General features: G+C 36.0%; 1 protein-coding gene and 2 pseudogenes across 1 annotated transcript; 2 read left to right on the top strand and 1 right to left on the bottom strand.

The window, feature by feature from the left end:
* The first annotated feature begins 663 nt into the window (after window positions 1–663).
* On the top strand, window positions 664–3,847 carry LOC114748130 (phosphoribosylamine--glycine ligase-like; annotated as a pseudogene).
* A 2,270-nt stretch (window positions 3,848–6,117) lies between these two features.
* On the top strand, window positions 6,118–10,003 carry LOC114748129 (stromal 70 kDa heat shock-related protein, chloroplastic-like; annotated as a pseudogene).
* Window positions 10,004–15,742: 5,739 nt separating this feature from the next.
* On the bottom strand, window positions 15,743–16,772 carry LOC114748149 (protein DMP3-like). The gene has a single exon (XM_028936501.1). It carries the CDS (start codon window positions 16,760–16,762, stop codon window positions 15,998–16,000), a length of 765 nt encoding a protein of 254 aa, XP_028792334.1. The 5' UTR covers window positions 16,763–16,772; the 3' UTR covers window positions 15,743–15,997.
* Between the last annotated feature and the right edge of the window lie 377 nt (window positions 16,773–17,149).

Below are 17,149 nucleotides of genomic sequence, written 5' to 3'. Positions count from 1 at the left end.
CAAAATAAGCAGATTTTGAAACCTAATTACCCTTCTAATTTTCCAATAATCATTTGTAGGAGGGTTTAAAGGCATAGAGATAATGTTGTACATTTGATAATGCAACTCTTTCTTATGCAAAGGTGTTACATAGAATGATCAAGGGGCTAGTGTGACCATTTATGATTGCGCTATGCTTTGTTATTCACATTATATCATCACTTTTTATATCATCGATCATATTTAGCAGATTTTAATACCGTTATACTTTAAAAGATTAATGTTTTAATACAAACTAAATTTTAAAAACTAAAACTACGGTTTAAAATTTAAGACATTAAAACCAAAATGGATTCAAATTTTAAGAGCAAAAAATTGTATTTGCCCCTTTTTAATGTACATCAACAAGAACAACAAAATCTTATCTTTTTTAATGTACATTATTTAAAATTTTTTATTAAATTTATCTATTTATAAAAGTTTATCCAAACCTAAATTGTATTATACTAATTGCCTTTTATTAACTTTTCATGCTAAAAAAATGTAGAGTCATATGAGAATAAAGGGAATTTTCATTATGGGAAATGCCGGAATGGGATATTGGGATAGAATGGAACAGCGGGAGACCGGGGGGGAAAAAAAAAAGAAGAACGATATCACAAGACAATCCGATGACCCGGTCCATTATGATAGGACCCGCTCCATTGGCCTAATCTACAATTCGGAGTTCATGGGGATTTCAGTGCAGAATTATTCCCGCCTTTTTGACACGCAAGTCAGTCTTTTGGAATCTCGACCTCTCATCGCCACTGTTGCGCGGCCCTCGTCGGCGTCGTGGTTGCTCACCTTTAGTGTCCGTATGCTTACTCTCATCTTGTCTTCACATTTTTTTGGGGGGGGGGGGGGGGACTAAATGATGAATGGTTTTTGCGACGATTGGAGTCTATGTGGGTTGGACTGGCATTTCGGGCATTGCTGCTTTCTTCTTGTTCTCTCGCAAGTATTCATACCAGTTTCTGTATTTGAAGTTTTTAGCCCCCCTGTCCATATTGGATTTGTTACTTTTGTATCTTGCCTCACGAGCACAAGCTGTTTGTTAAATTAACTGAATGGGTACTATTTCCAGTGAAGCATGAACTTTGACCGGCACCGTGTAGGTTTCATTTGTGTGGGCTCAATGCACTTCTTAGAATGGTTATATTACTTCTTTCTATTATTGTCATATTATATTGAAAGGTCACGATTTAATTCTGCAGACTGAGAACTTGCCTTGCAGCGGAGAGGAATGTCTTGCGCCACCTTCAACTATGGGGCTTCTTTGAATCTTCGCAGTGGAATTTCCAGGCCGTTTAGGATCGGACAGCCCTGTATTTTCCAAAAGTCTTCTACTTTCTTATTTGAGCCCTTCAAGTTGAGCTCCACCACTAATAGTATTTTCCTAGATACCCGTCGCTTTAGCGGCTCACAGACATTTCATAGCATTTTCAAATGTGCTGTTGGGGATTCGGAGCCATCCGTTTCTGTTGGTGCTGGCTCAAATGATTCTCGTGAGCACTGCAGTAACTTCATCTTTTCCTTGGTTATTATATATGAGCCTAAGATTGACATAGTATACTTGTATTGTATATACTTTATGCACTTATTTTTAGTTACTTCTTTTTTATCACTTTTGTTCATGTCAAAGAAGAAAGGCTGGTAGTTCTCGTAATTGGTGGAGGGGGACGTGAACATGCTCTCTGCTATGCCTTGCAACGGTCGCCATCTTGTAGTGCTGTGCTTTGTGCTCCTGGCAATGCAGGAATTTCCAAGTCAGGAAATGCCACCTGTATTTCAGACCTTAACATCAATGATGGGGCTGCAGTAATCTCATTTTGCCATAAATGGGGTGTGGGACTAGTGGTTGTGGGACCTGAAGCTCCCCTTGTTTCGGGTATTGTCAATGATTTAGTCAAGGCTGGAATCCCAGCTTTTGGCCCCTCTGCAGAAGCTGCTGCTTTGGAAGGTTCAAAGAATTTCATGAAGCATTTGTGTGACAAATATGGAATTCCAACTGCGAAGGTTTGTCTGCCCAACTGTAATTCCAGCTGCATATCTGTGCATATACCCTGGGTAGTACATATGTTATCCCACCAGCAGATCTCTAACATACGAATTAGTAAGAGCATTAGTTAAAACCGTGTTGGGTATATGTTTTCTTGACATAAATATCTATAAGTTGTTTTCCCTTGTTTTTTAAGAATGTTATTATTTAAAAATGGGATAATAATTAGAGATGATATTTGCGTTTGACAACCAGTGAAGACCTCATCTTCCACCATTGTTTTTTATCTCAATTCCCAGTGTATGATGCTCTTCTCATATATATTTTGAGCATATTTTAGTGGCTCTTTTTAAAACTTTTCCCCCCATTTGCAGCCCTTACTTTGCTTCTTCTAACTAATCATGAGCCCGTTAGTGCAGTACAAGACATTTACAGACCCATCAGCTGCAAAGCTGTATATTAAAGAACAAGGAGCGCCGATTGTTATCAAAGCTGATGGATTGGCTGCTGGAAAAGGAGTTACTGTTGCCATGACCCTGGAACAGGCATATGAAGCTGTTGATTCGATGCTGGTGAAGGGTGACTTTGGTTCTGCTGGTTGTCGTGTCATTGTGGAGGAATTTCTAGAAGGAGAGGAGGCATCTTTCTTTGCATTGGTTGATGGAGAAAATGCAATTCCACTAGAATCTGCCCAGGACCATAAAAGAGTTGGTGATGGTGATACAGGACCAAATACTGGCGGCATGGGTGCTTATTCGCCAGCCCCTGTTCTGACCAAGGAACTTCAAACTATAGTAATGGATTCCATTATTATCCCCACAGTGAAAGGTATGTCAGCTGAAGGCTGCAAGTTTGTTGGGGTTCTATATGCCGGGCTTATGATTGAGAAGAAGTCTGGCTTGCCTAAGCTAATTGAGTATAATGTGCGCTTCGGAGACCCAGAATGCCAGGTCCGTTATGATTAGATTCTTGATTGTGATGAATCTCTTTTCTAGTCACAAGTTTCCCTACTTTTTGAGTGACCAACGGCGCGCCTTAAGTCATAAGTTTATATTGGCAATAAACTGGATACTAGATGCGTCATTTTACCTATCCCACAGCTGATGATTCAGAAGGATCCATTGATGTTTCCATTTTTCTATTCAAAGGGTTCATTTGTGCTTTTTTCCCCTTTTCTTTTCTATTTTTCCCCAGTTTATTTACAACTTTCTTGTGGGTTTGGGATTATTTCTTCTCGCCTTTTCCCAACCCCCAAATATACCCATAGTTACCTTTTTAGTTGATAACCCATACAGAGGCATACCTATGACATCTTTGATTATTCAGTTTATTGGTTTGACAGATTGATCACATCATGTGATACACCGCATTATCTTTAATTGGTGATTTTTAAGTCATTTTAACTTATGTGGTTTTCTTAATCCCCTTTTACAACTTAAATAGGTCTTGATGGTTCGGTTGGAGTCTGATCTGGCACAAGTTCTACTTGCAGCTTGCCGAGGAGAGTTAAATGGAGTGTCATTGAACTGGTCTCAAGGGTCTGCCATGGTTGTGGTAATGGCAAGTAAGGGATATCCTGGATCCTATCAGAAGGGAACATTAATTCAAAACCTTGAAGAAGCTGAGAATGCTGGTCCCAGCATTAAGATATTCCATGCTGGAACTGCTTTTGACTCTGAAGGCAGATTTATCGCCACCGGAGGTCGTGTTCTTGGAGTTACTGCGAAGGGAAATGATCTTGAAGAGGCACGAGACCGAGCTTATAAAGCCGTCGAGGAGATTAACTGGCCGGAAGGTTTCTATCGGCACGATATCGGATGGAGAGCCCTTCCAAAGAAATCTTTTGCTACAAAGGGTAAGCAGCTTTGAGAAGAGGGGTTTTCTTTAGGTGACCAGCTTTGTGGCTTTTTGTAACAAAACTTGCCTCAAAGTTCTTAGGCGTTTGCTGCTTCTCCAACAAAATCATCACATGTGAAGGAATTTATTTTTACATTGATCCAATCATATAATATTGGACTATAAAAAATATAAGGTGTTACATTTCTATTGGAGAACTTGATAGCAAATACCTAATAACATTGTTTTGTCTTTTATCTATTTACTACTCTCGGTACTAAATATAAAAACTAGTTAACTATTTTGAGTAGATTAAGAAAATAAGATGAGTTAATTATTTTTAATAAATATGTGTTGTTTTTTCTAAAATATTCTTAAACTAATCAAGTTTGTTCGTTAGAACTACTATTATTAGAAAGACTAATCTTAAAAAAAATAGATAAATATAAGAGATAAAGTAGATTGAGATTTTATAATTAGAATCAAAATAAAAACCAAATAAGGTTTTATATTAAGGATACAAGGTAGTATTTTGTTGTGATAAAATTAGTCAACTAGGCAAGACTTGCATGAGAACAGGGGAAACTTTTAAGAGACAGAGAACCAGGAATTCTCCAAGATGTGGTGTCGTCCTTCACCCAAAAAAATCTATTTATATAATAAAAGAATAATTTGCATTTATTTAGGGTGTCAAATAATTTGCATTGCAAACTATTCATTTGATATGCATCTGCGTTTGGCTTTCTGAAGCATCGGTTTTGAATAGATTAAAGAAAGAAGTTAAGTTAGTTATTTGTAACAAATAGGTATTGTCTTTCCTAAACTATTTAGTGTATTGGCTATAACTATTATTATTAAAATGACTACTTTAGGAAAAAATATATAAATATAAGAGACAAAATAGATTAGGGTCTTATATTTAGGACCAAAATAAAAGTCAAATAAGGTCTTATATTAAGGACGGAGATTAGTATGAATTTAGCTTTAATTTAAATCAATTTTAAAAAAAAAATCCGTAATCATAGAATGGAAGGAAGGAAAACAACTTCAATTTTTTTTTTTTTTTACGCTCAGATACAGGAGGAAAAAATGGTTGTTCATCAAAAAGATTTTCAATTGTAGGATCTAGTCGGACCATTGCTATCTTAGAGATATAAACATAATATGTCTCAAAATCAGAGTTATAACTGTATTCAATAGAAGAATTAGACTCAGTTTCAGAATTTCCATCTATTAATGATCGATCTTTATTCAATATTACTAATTTACAAATTCCAGATTCGACGTCGTCCAAATCTGGGGGTCCACTAGCATATTCTAGACGTTAAGAATGAGCCTCTTAGAAGGAACTAGACCGAGAGCCCTCAAGGCGACAAGACTTGTTGAAAATGAAATCCCTCCCAACTTTTTTCCCCCCTTTTTCTTTTTTTAATTCGAAAAACACGATTTTGATAATTTATTATGACTTTGTTCTCTGCTTTTTCTTCTTCTTTTTTTTTTTTTTGTTTTTCTGACCAGCCTGCTTTTTCTTTCTCCAAATGTATCCCTCGGATGTTTTCATATATTTTTCTTGGGCAAATCAAAAACATATTTAGACAAGGCTGAATCACAAGGCTGAATCTGCTTGGTTTGATTATAGAAGGAAGAAAATTGGCATTAAATGATGAAAATAAATTCTAATATTTTAATTGCGGCTTCTTAAAATATTTTAATTATTGAGATTTTGGGCTATTTTTATTCAACATCGAAGCCCCAAAAAAAGTCAGCATAGTTTTTCTTCAAAGTTGCCTCTGGCCTTTGGTCTTAGACTAATGCCATATAATAATATAATAATAATAATAATATAATAATAATAATTATTATTATTATTATATTATTATTATTATTATAATAACAATAACAACAAGTGTAAAGCTTTGTTAACAATAATTCTTTTCATTAATAAGACTCAAACTCAAAAATTTATTGTAGAAAATAATTATTTAACTACTTAAATCATTTCTTGTTATAATTTGTTTTCTTCAATTCAAATGGTTTAAAATTAATCTTAAACTTCAGTGATTTAAAATTTTCGAAGATTTGGCTATTGGTTGAACTTCATAGGATAAGGCTACCATAGAGCTAAGGATTATTGTTATTATTCAGTAACTTAATTAAATTTAATATTTAAAACAATATTATTACAATTTAAAAAAAAATTCAAATGACGTCCCCACTCCATATTCTTCTATTTCTTCCTTAACACTCATCCTTTTTACTAAAACCCTCCCCATCAACTGCTCCTCTGCAATTTCAATACTCAGTTGATCGTCTTGCTTCATACACCTTTACCCATCACTGAATTTTTTCGATCATGGCATCATCGAGTGCTCAAATTCACGGTTTTGGGACCACCCCGTCTTTTGCTTCTTCATTGAAGAAGCCCAGTTACTCTAATTCCAAAACTCTCTTTCTGGGTCAGAAGCTCAACGATTCTTCTTCTCTTTTTGGGTTCCCTCGTTCTGCATTTCTCAAGCTAAAGAGCAATACCGTTACCCGGAGGAGGTATAGCGTGGGACTAGTGAGAGTTGTCAATGAGAAAGTCGTGGGTATTGACTTGGGGACCACGAATTCCGCCGTCGCCGCCATGGAAGGTGGAAAACCCACCATCATAACCAACGCCGAGGGTCAGAGGACGACGCCCTCCGTCGTGGCTTATACAAAGAGCGGTGATAGACTTGTCGGGCAGATTGCGAAGCGGCAGGCGGTGGTCAACCCGGAGAACACCTTCTTTTCGGTGAAGAGGTTCATTGGCAGAAAGATGTCTGAGGTGGATGAAGAATCCAAGCAGGTTTCGTATAAGGTAGTGAGGGATGAAAATGGGAATGTCAAACTTGAGTGCCCCGTCATTGGAAAGAAGTTCGCAGCTGAAGAAATCTCAGCCCAGGTGCTTTATACATGTCTCTTTGTCTGTCTGTCTCTCTCTGTCTCTCTCTGTGTGCGCGCGCGCGTGCGTGTTTGATTTCTCTGGTCATGGGCATCTATAAACTTGATTTATACTTGGTTTGTTTCATGCCAATCTCATGTGTGTCTATTCATTTTTACTATAGGTGTTGAGGAAGCTTGTGGATGATGCTTCTAAGTTTTTGAATGATAAAGTGACAAAGGCTGTAGTTACGGTTCCTGCATACTTCAATGATTCTCAGAGGACTGCCACAAAGGATGCTGGTCGAATTGCTGGTTTAGAAGTTCTTCGTATAATTAATGAACCAACCGCTGCTTCACTGGCATATGGCTTTGAGAAGAAGAACAATGAAACTATTTTGGTATTTGACCTTGGAGGTGGTACTTTTGATGTCTCAGGTATTCAGGGCGTTTCCCACTTATACCTTATCTCAAATTGTATTGACTAAGTGTATTATTGTTCAGTATTTACTTTAACACTTACAAGTTCATTAATTATTGACGTATGTGGATTAATTTGTTTTTACCCTCATATCAGTACTTGAGGTCGGTGATGGAGTGTTTGAAGTGCTTTCAACCTCTGGGGACACACATTTAGGTGGTGACGACTTCGACAAGGTTGCATCTTTTTCTAACTTGTTATAACGTGGGTAATGTTGTGGTAAAGATATCTCAGTGAAGCTAACTCTTCATCTTCTGTTGGCTGTAGAGAATTGTTGATTGGCTGGCTGCGGATTTCAAGAGAGATGAAGGTATAGACCTTTTGAAAGACAAACAAGCTCTTCAGCGCCTCACTGAGACAGCTGAGAAAGCAAAAATGGAGCTGTCATCCTTGACTCAAACAAATATCAGGTGAATATGGCTTTTCAAACCTTTTTGATCCATATCAAAGATTTTCTAGTTCCATTGTCTCGCTACTTTCAAATTAAGATGTGGATTCATAAGCATAATAAAGTGTGTGTTAATACACCAGTCGTTTGCACTGGTACACCGAACTTTAGTGGGTGTATTGTGTAATTGGCTCTGGTATTATTACTTTAAAAATATGCATAACATGCATGTTCATGCATTTGACTAGTTCTTCGTTTTGTAGCATTTCACACCCAAGTCAAATTTGCTTGTTGGGTTTTATGTAAACCACTGAACTTTATATCTGTATATTTTCAGTTTGCCATTTATAACTGCTACACAAGATGGCCCCAAGCATATCGAGACAACCCTTACAAGGGTTAAGTTTGAAGAACTATGTTCAGACCTTCTTGACAGGTAATTCCTGAAGCAATTGTTCTCTTACCATTTCTAGTATTTGCATTCATCTGTTCAATTCATTTAAAACAGTTGATATCAAAAATATAAATTCGATGTAATCAGTATTCTTTTTATTTGTGCTATAAGAAGCTGTGCCTATTAGTAAATCATGTACGATGTGGCTCATTTTTAGACCCTGTGCAACGTTTAGGGCTCACATCTAGTTTTTATACATTTGCATGTTGATTTGCTCTCCTATTTATTGCTCTTTACAATGCTATAGGAACCATTAATGTACAATACTTTTTTGTATTGTGTTTCAGGCTGAAGACACCTGTTGATAATGCATTGAGGGATGCAAAACTCTCTTTCACTGATATTGACGAGGTGATTCTTGTTGGTGGGTCAACACGAATTCCAGCTGTTCAGGAGCTTGTAAAGAAGTTGACTGGAAAGGATCCAAATGTTACTGTCAATCCAGATGAAGTAGTTGCTCTTGGAGCTGCTGTACAGGTGGGTATTTTAATAGCTTTCCTTGGCCAATAATTCCCCAAAAATTTTGGTTAATCCTTAAGTGGATATAAAAACTGATTTTTTCCCCCCTGGATAGTATGTTATGTTATTGATCCATAGTATGTTAAATTCTGGTTGATCATAGGCTGGAGTCTTGGCTGGAGATGTCAGTGACATTGTGTTGTTGGATGTTACTCCATTGTCTCGGTCTGGAAACTCTTGGTGGTGTGATGACAAAGATTATACCCCGAAATACTACACTTCCAACCTCAAAGTCAGAGGTCTTCTCCACTGCTGCTGACGGACAAACTAGTGTAGAGATCAATGTCCTACAGGGTGAGAGAGAATTTGTTAGGGACAACAAATCCCTTGGTAGTTTCCGCTTGGATGGAATCCCTCCCGCACCTCGTGGGGTTCCTCAAATTGAGGTGAAATTCGACATTGATGCCAATGGCATTCTCTCAGTCACTGCCGTAGACAAGGGCACAGGCAAGAAGCAAGATATTACCATTACTGGTGCTAGCACCTTGCCCAATGATGAGGTACGTTCTACTTCTATCCTTTATTCATGCGTATCCATTTTGATAGGGAGTTGCATTTTCATGGATTTTCTGATCAAGCAACTTCCTATTAATTGGTCATTGGAAGTGCTGAACCTGACCAACATGGTTAATGAAATGCAGGTAGAGAGGATGGTGAAGGAGGCAGAGAAGTTTGCAAAGGAAGACAAAGAGAAGAGAGATGCCATTGACACGAAGAACCAGGCAGATTCGGTGGTGTACCAGACAGAGAAGCAGTTGAAAGAACTGGGAGACAAGGTTCCTGGCCCAGTGAAAGAGAAGGTGGAAGCTAAACTAGGAGAGCTTAAAGATGCAATTTCTGGTGGCTCTACACAAGCCATTAAGGATGCCATGGCTGCCCTCAATCAGGAGGTCATGCAGCTTGGTCAGTCCCTATACAACCAGCCGGGAGCTGGCGGAGCTGGTGCAGGGCCCACACCACCTGGTGGTGAGTCCGGCCCTTCCGAATCATCTGGCAAGGGACCTGATGGTGATGTGATTGACGCCGATTTTTCTGACTCAAAATGATTTAGATAGGCTGACTGATGGTTTTGGAGGAAGTCGTAGTAAGTTTTGGCAGTGGAGTGAAAGAATGTTCTCGTTGAGAAACCTCCCGTATCTTGGGAAAAGAGGGAACATGAAGGCTGGAAATGTAGTCATAGGTTTCTTCTTGTTCATAGTATATATAATCATCACAATAATGCCAAACGACTATTGATTGTCGTGAGAAATTCAGTGTAACTGAAATTGCAGCTTAACGAAATTAGATTAAAAAAAAAAAAAATCAAGAAAGCAGGAACCGAATGTGTTAGTGTTGGCCAGAGATGTATGTAATTTCCAGATTGAGTATCACTACTAGATTATCTGATTTTCCACACACTAATTTATTTCATTTTACCATTGTGGCATTAGCAATGTAGAATCGCTTGGGAGGTTAGAGGCTCGCCGTGTTGGCCCTTTCCACCAGCAACTCCTCATTGTTAGAAAACACAAATGAAATGTTGGCCAGAGATGTATGTAATTTCCAGATTGAGTATCACTACTAGATTATCTGATTTTCCCACACACTCATTTATTTCATTTATACCATTGTGGCATTAGCATGTAGAATCGCTTGGGAGGTTAGAGGCTCGCCGTGTTGGCCCCTTTCCACCACACTCCTCATTGTTAGAAAACCAAATGAAAAAAATATGTATAAAGACGCTATCTTTAGGAGTTATTTTCATACCATCTTTCTAGCAACTCCTTTGGAGCAGGTGAATCCAGCCTGCGTGAAGCAAGGAAATGAAGCGGCAGAAACATAAAGAATTCGACAGGAATGCAGAAAGAGGGGAGGATTGGAGTTTGAGAACTCTTGAGAGGAAAATGGAGTATTAATGCTGTTCAAGAAGTTGCTGCTCAACGTGTTTTTTTTTTTTTTTTTTTTTTGCCCCAATCATTTCCCGCACTTGACATACATGCTGTAAGTTTATTGTAAAACCTTTGATGATTAAATTGCTTATACGAGGTTGTACGGTAATTTTCCCAAAAGAAAATGGGAAAAAATTTGCACTTCACATGGACCCATGTGTGTGGGATGTGAGATACCATCCTAGTCAAACTACCAAAAGGGTCCCACAACTCATGCTATGCGTTCAGTTAATAAGGCCACACAGGCATGTCGATGAAGAAAACTAATCGGGACCAAAAGCAGACAAATCTGGAAAAGGACTTATTAAAATTAAAGACAGGTGATTAATTTGAATTATTTCAACTCTCATAAATGGGTCAACTTTAAGATGATCAGTTTGAGCTCAGTTAATTGTAGTTCATCATTCAATGTCCCAAATTAACTCTTAGTCTTAATTAATACATTCGTGTCGCCGTCACTCACATGAGAATATTAAGATATAATTGATATGAATTATAAAATAGAATCCACCTTAAAAATATTGGCTTCCCCACATGCACAGCCAGCCCATGCATGGACTTGTCCCTCCTAATCCAACCCAACAAATATACATATTATATATTATATATATATATATATGAATAATTGTCTGTGTGTCATAGATTCTCTTATAAATATAGGCGTCTCTGATCACAATCAGATCAAACAAAGAGTAGAAGAAGAGAAGGCAGGGATCAAAACCCGAGAAGAAATGATAATGAAGGGTCAATGTATTCCCAGGATGAAGAGTCACAGTTACTCCAAGAATAGAAGTTCGCCGTCGTCTCCGATGACCTTGTTAGAGCGTTTTCCGAGAGGCTGTGCTCCGTTTGATGATGTTCCGCTCTTTCAAAGACCACCGGCGATCAAGGCGGCTCTGGGGGTGGTGGCGACGGAGGACAAACGAAAACACCACCCTTGCTGCTACCGCTTAAATGACCCTCACCATAGTGAAGCCGTCGCAGATTGTATCGAGTTTATTAAGCAAAAGTCTGTTGTTCTCGTCGACGACCAGCCAAATTCATCACTCTACTGCCAGTAGCTCCGGCGAGTTCACGGCTGATCAGCTCGTCATGCCCTGTTTATTCCAATAGGTAGCTAGTTACGTGTCTCATCAATTTGTGTCCTTTTTTTTTTTGGTTAAATATTAATTATATGCTTGAATGGGCCTGTTATATTATATATATAGAGAGAGAGAGAGAGAGAGAGACTTAGCAGTTCAGCATTTTATTATGTATTGGTAATCTTTCTTGGTAATGTACAGATATAATTCCCCCCCCCCCCAAATGTGTATGATCAGTTGATGAAGATGACCATGCATTACATTGACCGTGCTCTGTAAATTGCCGAGAACAAGTAATAACTCTAGCCCTAGTTATAAGACCTCGTTTACAGTTTATAAATAATATCTTATAATTAAGACCAGAGGTACTAATTCCAATTGAGCTTAGTAACGGAAAAAAAGTAGGTCAAGTTCTGTTCTGTTTAGGACAAACATAAATAATAAGCCAATGAAGTGAAGGGAAATAATGAAATTGATAATAGATGAGGCTTTCTCGGGGGCTCCAAAATGGTTTCTCGCTAAAAAAAAAAAAAAAAATCACTTTAATTTGAGGAGAAGATTGGTGCATATGAGAGTACATGGTGAAGATGAAAAGAAGGATATGGATGACTAATAGATTGTTAGGCTACTGTATAACTTAATACTCCTCCAGTCTTTAATATAAGACCCAATTTTTGAGTTGGTTTTGGTCCTAAATATAAGACTTATTTTTCATATTTATCAATTTTCTCTAAATTATCCTTATGGACACTCCTTTAACCATAATCAAATAGAAGAGGAATAGGAGGTATTAAGAAAGATGATTATGGTATTTTAGGAAAAACATGTCACATTTCTTATAATTAACTAATTTACCTAACTTCCTTAATCTAATCAAATTAGTTAAATAGATCTTATATTAAAGACCGGAAGAGTAGCATAAAAACTCTTCTGTAAATGGGAGGACATGAATTCTATCTCATTTGTAACTTCATGCTATTAGTGTCTGTCTATTTAATTAAAAAAAAAACACATAGGAGACTGTCAAAAAAATTTGTCAAGCTACAAGGTGAATTTACATTTATACAATGTTTAGTACATAGAAAAGTATTTTTAGAAAGAAACTAACCAATGCGCCTTCCCTATTCCTTTCTAGATGTATTCCTTATTTTCTCTTTTCATTCTTTTTCACGTGCCTACCAAAGGATTTTGTGGGCCTACGTGTGAAGAAAACCAAACATGATCAGAAGCCCAAGAAGTCATTGTGGGGGGAAAAAAAAAGACAAAAAGACACCAGCGCACTCACCGTTTAATGTTTAAAAAAAAAAAAGTGACTTATATTATATGTTACGTTTTAGTTTGATATAGTATGACATAAATTCAAATACTCATTCAATCCTTAATCTAAAACCTAATTAACTATTTTGAGTAGATTAAAGATGTTAGTTACATTAGTTAATATGATACTACCTCCGGTCCTTAATATAAGATCCTTTTTTACTTTTATTTTGATCCTAAATATAAGATCCCAATCAACTTTGTCTCTCATATTTATGCATTTTTTTCCAAGATAGTTCTTCTAATGACTGTAGTCCTAACCAATATAGTTGATTAGTAAGGATATTTTAGGAAAGACAATACCTATTTATTACAAATAACTAACTTAACTTCTTTCCTTAATATCCTCAAATTAGTCAACTGGGTCTATATTAGGACCGGAGGTAGCATTTTTGTCTAAGTTACCTGAAACATCTTTAATTTTATCATTTCTCTTCTACTTGATTATTATTGAAAGAATATCAATAATGTTAATTTAAAAAAAAATTTAAATATTTGAAACAGATCTTACTTCAAATTAAGTTTTACGTTAAACACCGGAGAAGTAATATGTATGTCAGTATGTGTACATATAAGCAATATTAGCTTATTTTCATAAAGTTTTAGTGATCCAATGTATAATTCAAATATCGAACGTTTTTAGTGTAAGTTTGACGCAGAAGGGGGGGGGTTCATGGCGTGACTTATATGTTAAGGCAGATAAAAGCATAGGCTGAGAAATTAGATGAAGGCTTAAAATGCAGTCAAGTGAACGTAGAAAAGCAAACCCAACACAAATGGGAAACATTTAATTTCTAGTAAATACGTGTACGTCACTTTCCTTTTTATTTATTTTTAAATTTTTTTTGGCTGTCTCTTAAATTACTCTTAACTTGCTTTATTGGATGAGCTTCCATGCCTTATTCAACAAGTACATTTAATATTATTAATTACTTTACCTTTGTTTTCCCCCCTCTATTTATTTATTTGGGTGAAATATATACAAGGAAAAATGATTTAAAAAAATAAAGTTAAAAATTACTAAATCCCAAGCCAGATTTGGTAATAATACTTTATTTGGTATTGATAATACTGAATTTACAAATGATAATAAATTTTTGTTGATATTCTTTATTTGATGTCTAGTAATTTTCAGCTTCTTTTTTTTGTTATTTTCTCTATATATAATTAAATATAATATGTTCATTCACATCTCAATTTTTTAATTCCCATTAACTTATATCCTGCAGTTCATAAGCAAATTCTTAAATTAAGAAGCTCAATATAGTGTGTTTAAATTTGAACATGCGGAAAAATATTTTCAATCTATTTTTATTTATATTTAAACTAATAAGTCTTTTCCTTGAATATAGTTATACTTGAATAAAATAAATGATAAATTGATAAAAAAAATTATAAATAGAATGTTAATGGAATTATGTAAAAATTTTCACGAATTTTTCAAAGTTATATAATTTTTCTTTAATTTTAGTATACACATATACACTTTAGCCTTACCTTTAAAATTTGGTGACAAAAATACCCTATTTGCCTTGCTAAATGTGTTTTATATTAAAAACGGAAAAACGAAAAGAAAAAATAAATTTCGGTTCTAAAAAGATACAACAATCAAAATCAAAAAACTGCTTCTATAAATATTCACTAAATTAAATTGAAGTATTCAACCAGAAAAATTATTTTATTAGTTGAAAATTCCAAGTGAAATTAAAGAACATAAATCTAGAATCTAATATTATAATTGACTCCACCAATATCTATAAGTTGCTCTTATTTAAAAAAAATTATAAATTTCATCGGATTCCTTCAAATCAACTAATAAAAGAAAACAAGTTTAGGTGGGAAAAATATTTTAAAAGAACAAGACAGCCATACCATTCTTGTGAACAAATAATCATGTCATGTTGGCATACCTCGTCAAATAATGCACACATTTGTAAAACATAACCACGTGAAGAATGATTCTTCGCAAAAATTAATTGATGTTGAAATAGTAAATTAATTTTTAAATAAATCAATTTGCGGAAACCATACATATTAAATTACTATGGCGTATATGAATTTTTTGATTTTATACTTAAAATATATGAATAAATAAATTAAGAAAAATTATTTTCTTGAAAACTAAAATTATTATATCTAAATTTATTACAACTGTGAGATAAAAGAATAGTAAATGGTAAGAGCATAGAATATATATACTGGTAGAATTATCTAACAATAGTCAACAATAGAACAAAGGGTAAGAATAATGGGGGAATATAAAAGAAATACAGAAAAATCTGAAAATTATAAAAATTTAAAAAGATATTGACCCTCCAAAAAAAACTCAATGTATTTAGACCATTTACCATTTGATGTTTTTCTGCCAAACCCATATCATGTTATTTCATTGAATTCTTCACATAATGTTGCATTATTACATTATTGACAATATAATTATTTTATTTAATTATTATCTATTTGCCCGCCGATCTAGAACTGTTTCTACATAGCATATATGTATATTTACGGATTACCTAAATTATTTCTATATGCTCAAAAATAAAATCCAATTCAAAATAATTATTAATACATTGAATTTATTATTCAATTTCTTATATTAAAGTCATTCCAGAATCTGTACACCAGCTAGTTGTACATCTTCTCCCAATAAACCAAGACACCTGTATAAAGATGTTTAGATAGAAATAAAATTATAATTTTAAAATTATTTTTTTGATATATGAAATGAATATGTAGAAGTGGTTGTCTTGACTTATAAAAAATACTTATAAAAAATGATTTTGGAGTCACCCAAACACCCCTTTAGTCCCTTTAAAAAAAAAAGACACGTTTCAAGCTATCAATATGGAACTGTAAGTAATTAACAAATTATAATTAATCAACTGGAAGGATGATTCTTCCCAGAAAAAAAGAACATACTGCAGCCAGTTAGATAATTTAACAACAGTGTGAAGATCTCGGAAGATTAAGAAAAACCCAATGGTACTTTTAATCAAACTTCGTCTTCGTCAACCAAAGACTGACTTTTGATTCAAAAAGGCTGACAAAAAAAAAAACCAATCAAATCAATTGCTTGGCGTAACTGGGTATCCAACTCCATGCCTGGTGGTCGGAAAAACTACGAACAACAAGCTGCAAATCAGTCCGATCCCCACCGGAACAATGTCCAATACTTGCTTCGTTTCAACTGCCGGCGACGGATACAGACAGCTCACCACATTCCTGTCCCTCATTGCCACCGCCACGAACACCGCCAGGGATAAAACCGCGTGTATGAAATCCAGCAACCTCACTTTCTTCTTGCTCATGTCTGGAAGATCCGACCCGGACGCGTCAACCGGGTAGTCGAACAGCCACATACCTTTGAAGGTGGCCAGCCCGTGGTACACCTTCCCGTTAACCTCCACGCTATCGGTGAAGCTGGCGAGGAAGCACGAGACGGCAAGGACGGCGAGGAGAGAGACGGTGAGGAGGCGGGTGGTGTCGTTGCAGGTGCCATTGCTGGTGAAGATCGGCGTGAGGATCTGGAAGGCCAAGAGGGTCCCCGTAGGAAGCAAGTTGGCCAAGTTGGCCGTGCTGGTCAGGGTTCTAGAGATTGCTCCTTGAGCTTGCTGGGGCCGAGAAGTTGACGACGGAGTCGGAGGTGGCTGCAATTTTTCCGGCGACACCAAGGCAGCTGCCTCGGAGGACGAATCCTCAGACGTGGACGGTTGCTTGGTGGTTATAGGTCGTTGCCTAACAGACATCTTCTTGTGTTGCAATGATGTTTGAAAATTTCGATTGTGAATGTTTGTGTCTGAAAGTGTCTGCGTGTATGCATAGATATACATACACAAATATATATAAATGAGGGGTTAGCTTATATGGGTGATTGCTTGTCTTAAGGGGAAAAATGTTATTTCCATGGAGCTTCCTTGTTCCCAGGAGAGAAGTTTCTGTAAGGATGAACTCGGGTCAACAAGGATATGTAAATTGTTTAAGAAAGACATTTTTTGATTGACCACACAAAAAATAAATAAAATAAAATAAAACAAAAGGCGTGTTTGGGTTTGGTCGTTATGGGAATGCATTGAGTGGCGTATGGGGTGGGATGGAGGAGGCTAAGTAGGTGGATTGTTCAGCTTGGATTAACAAGTTTTAAACTTGGAAGTAATGTACACAATTATGGATTTTGTTGAGTATATTAAGTTCAAATAATAAATCACCCCTTGAGTTTT

Source organism: Neltuma alba, unplaced genomic scaffold (genome assembly GCF_004799145.2).
Source record: "Neltuma alba isolate B1F8T4 unplaced genomic scaffold, ASM479914v2 tig00005621_pilon, whole genome shotgun sequence".
NCBI classification, from domain to species: Eukaryota; Viridiplantae; Streptophyta; class Magnoliopsida; order Fabales; family Fabaceae; genus Neltuma; species Neltuma alba.
Note: the sequence above shows the minus strand (reverse complement) of the source record. Positions and strands in the feature narration are given on the sequence as shown.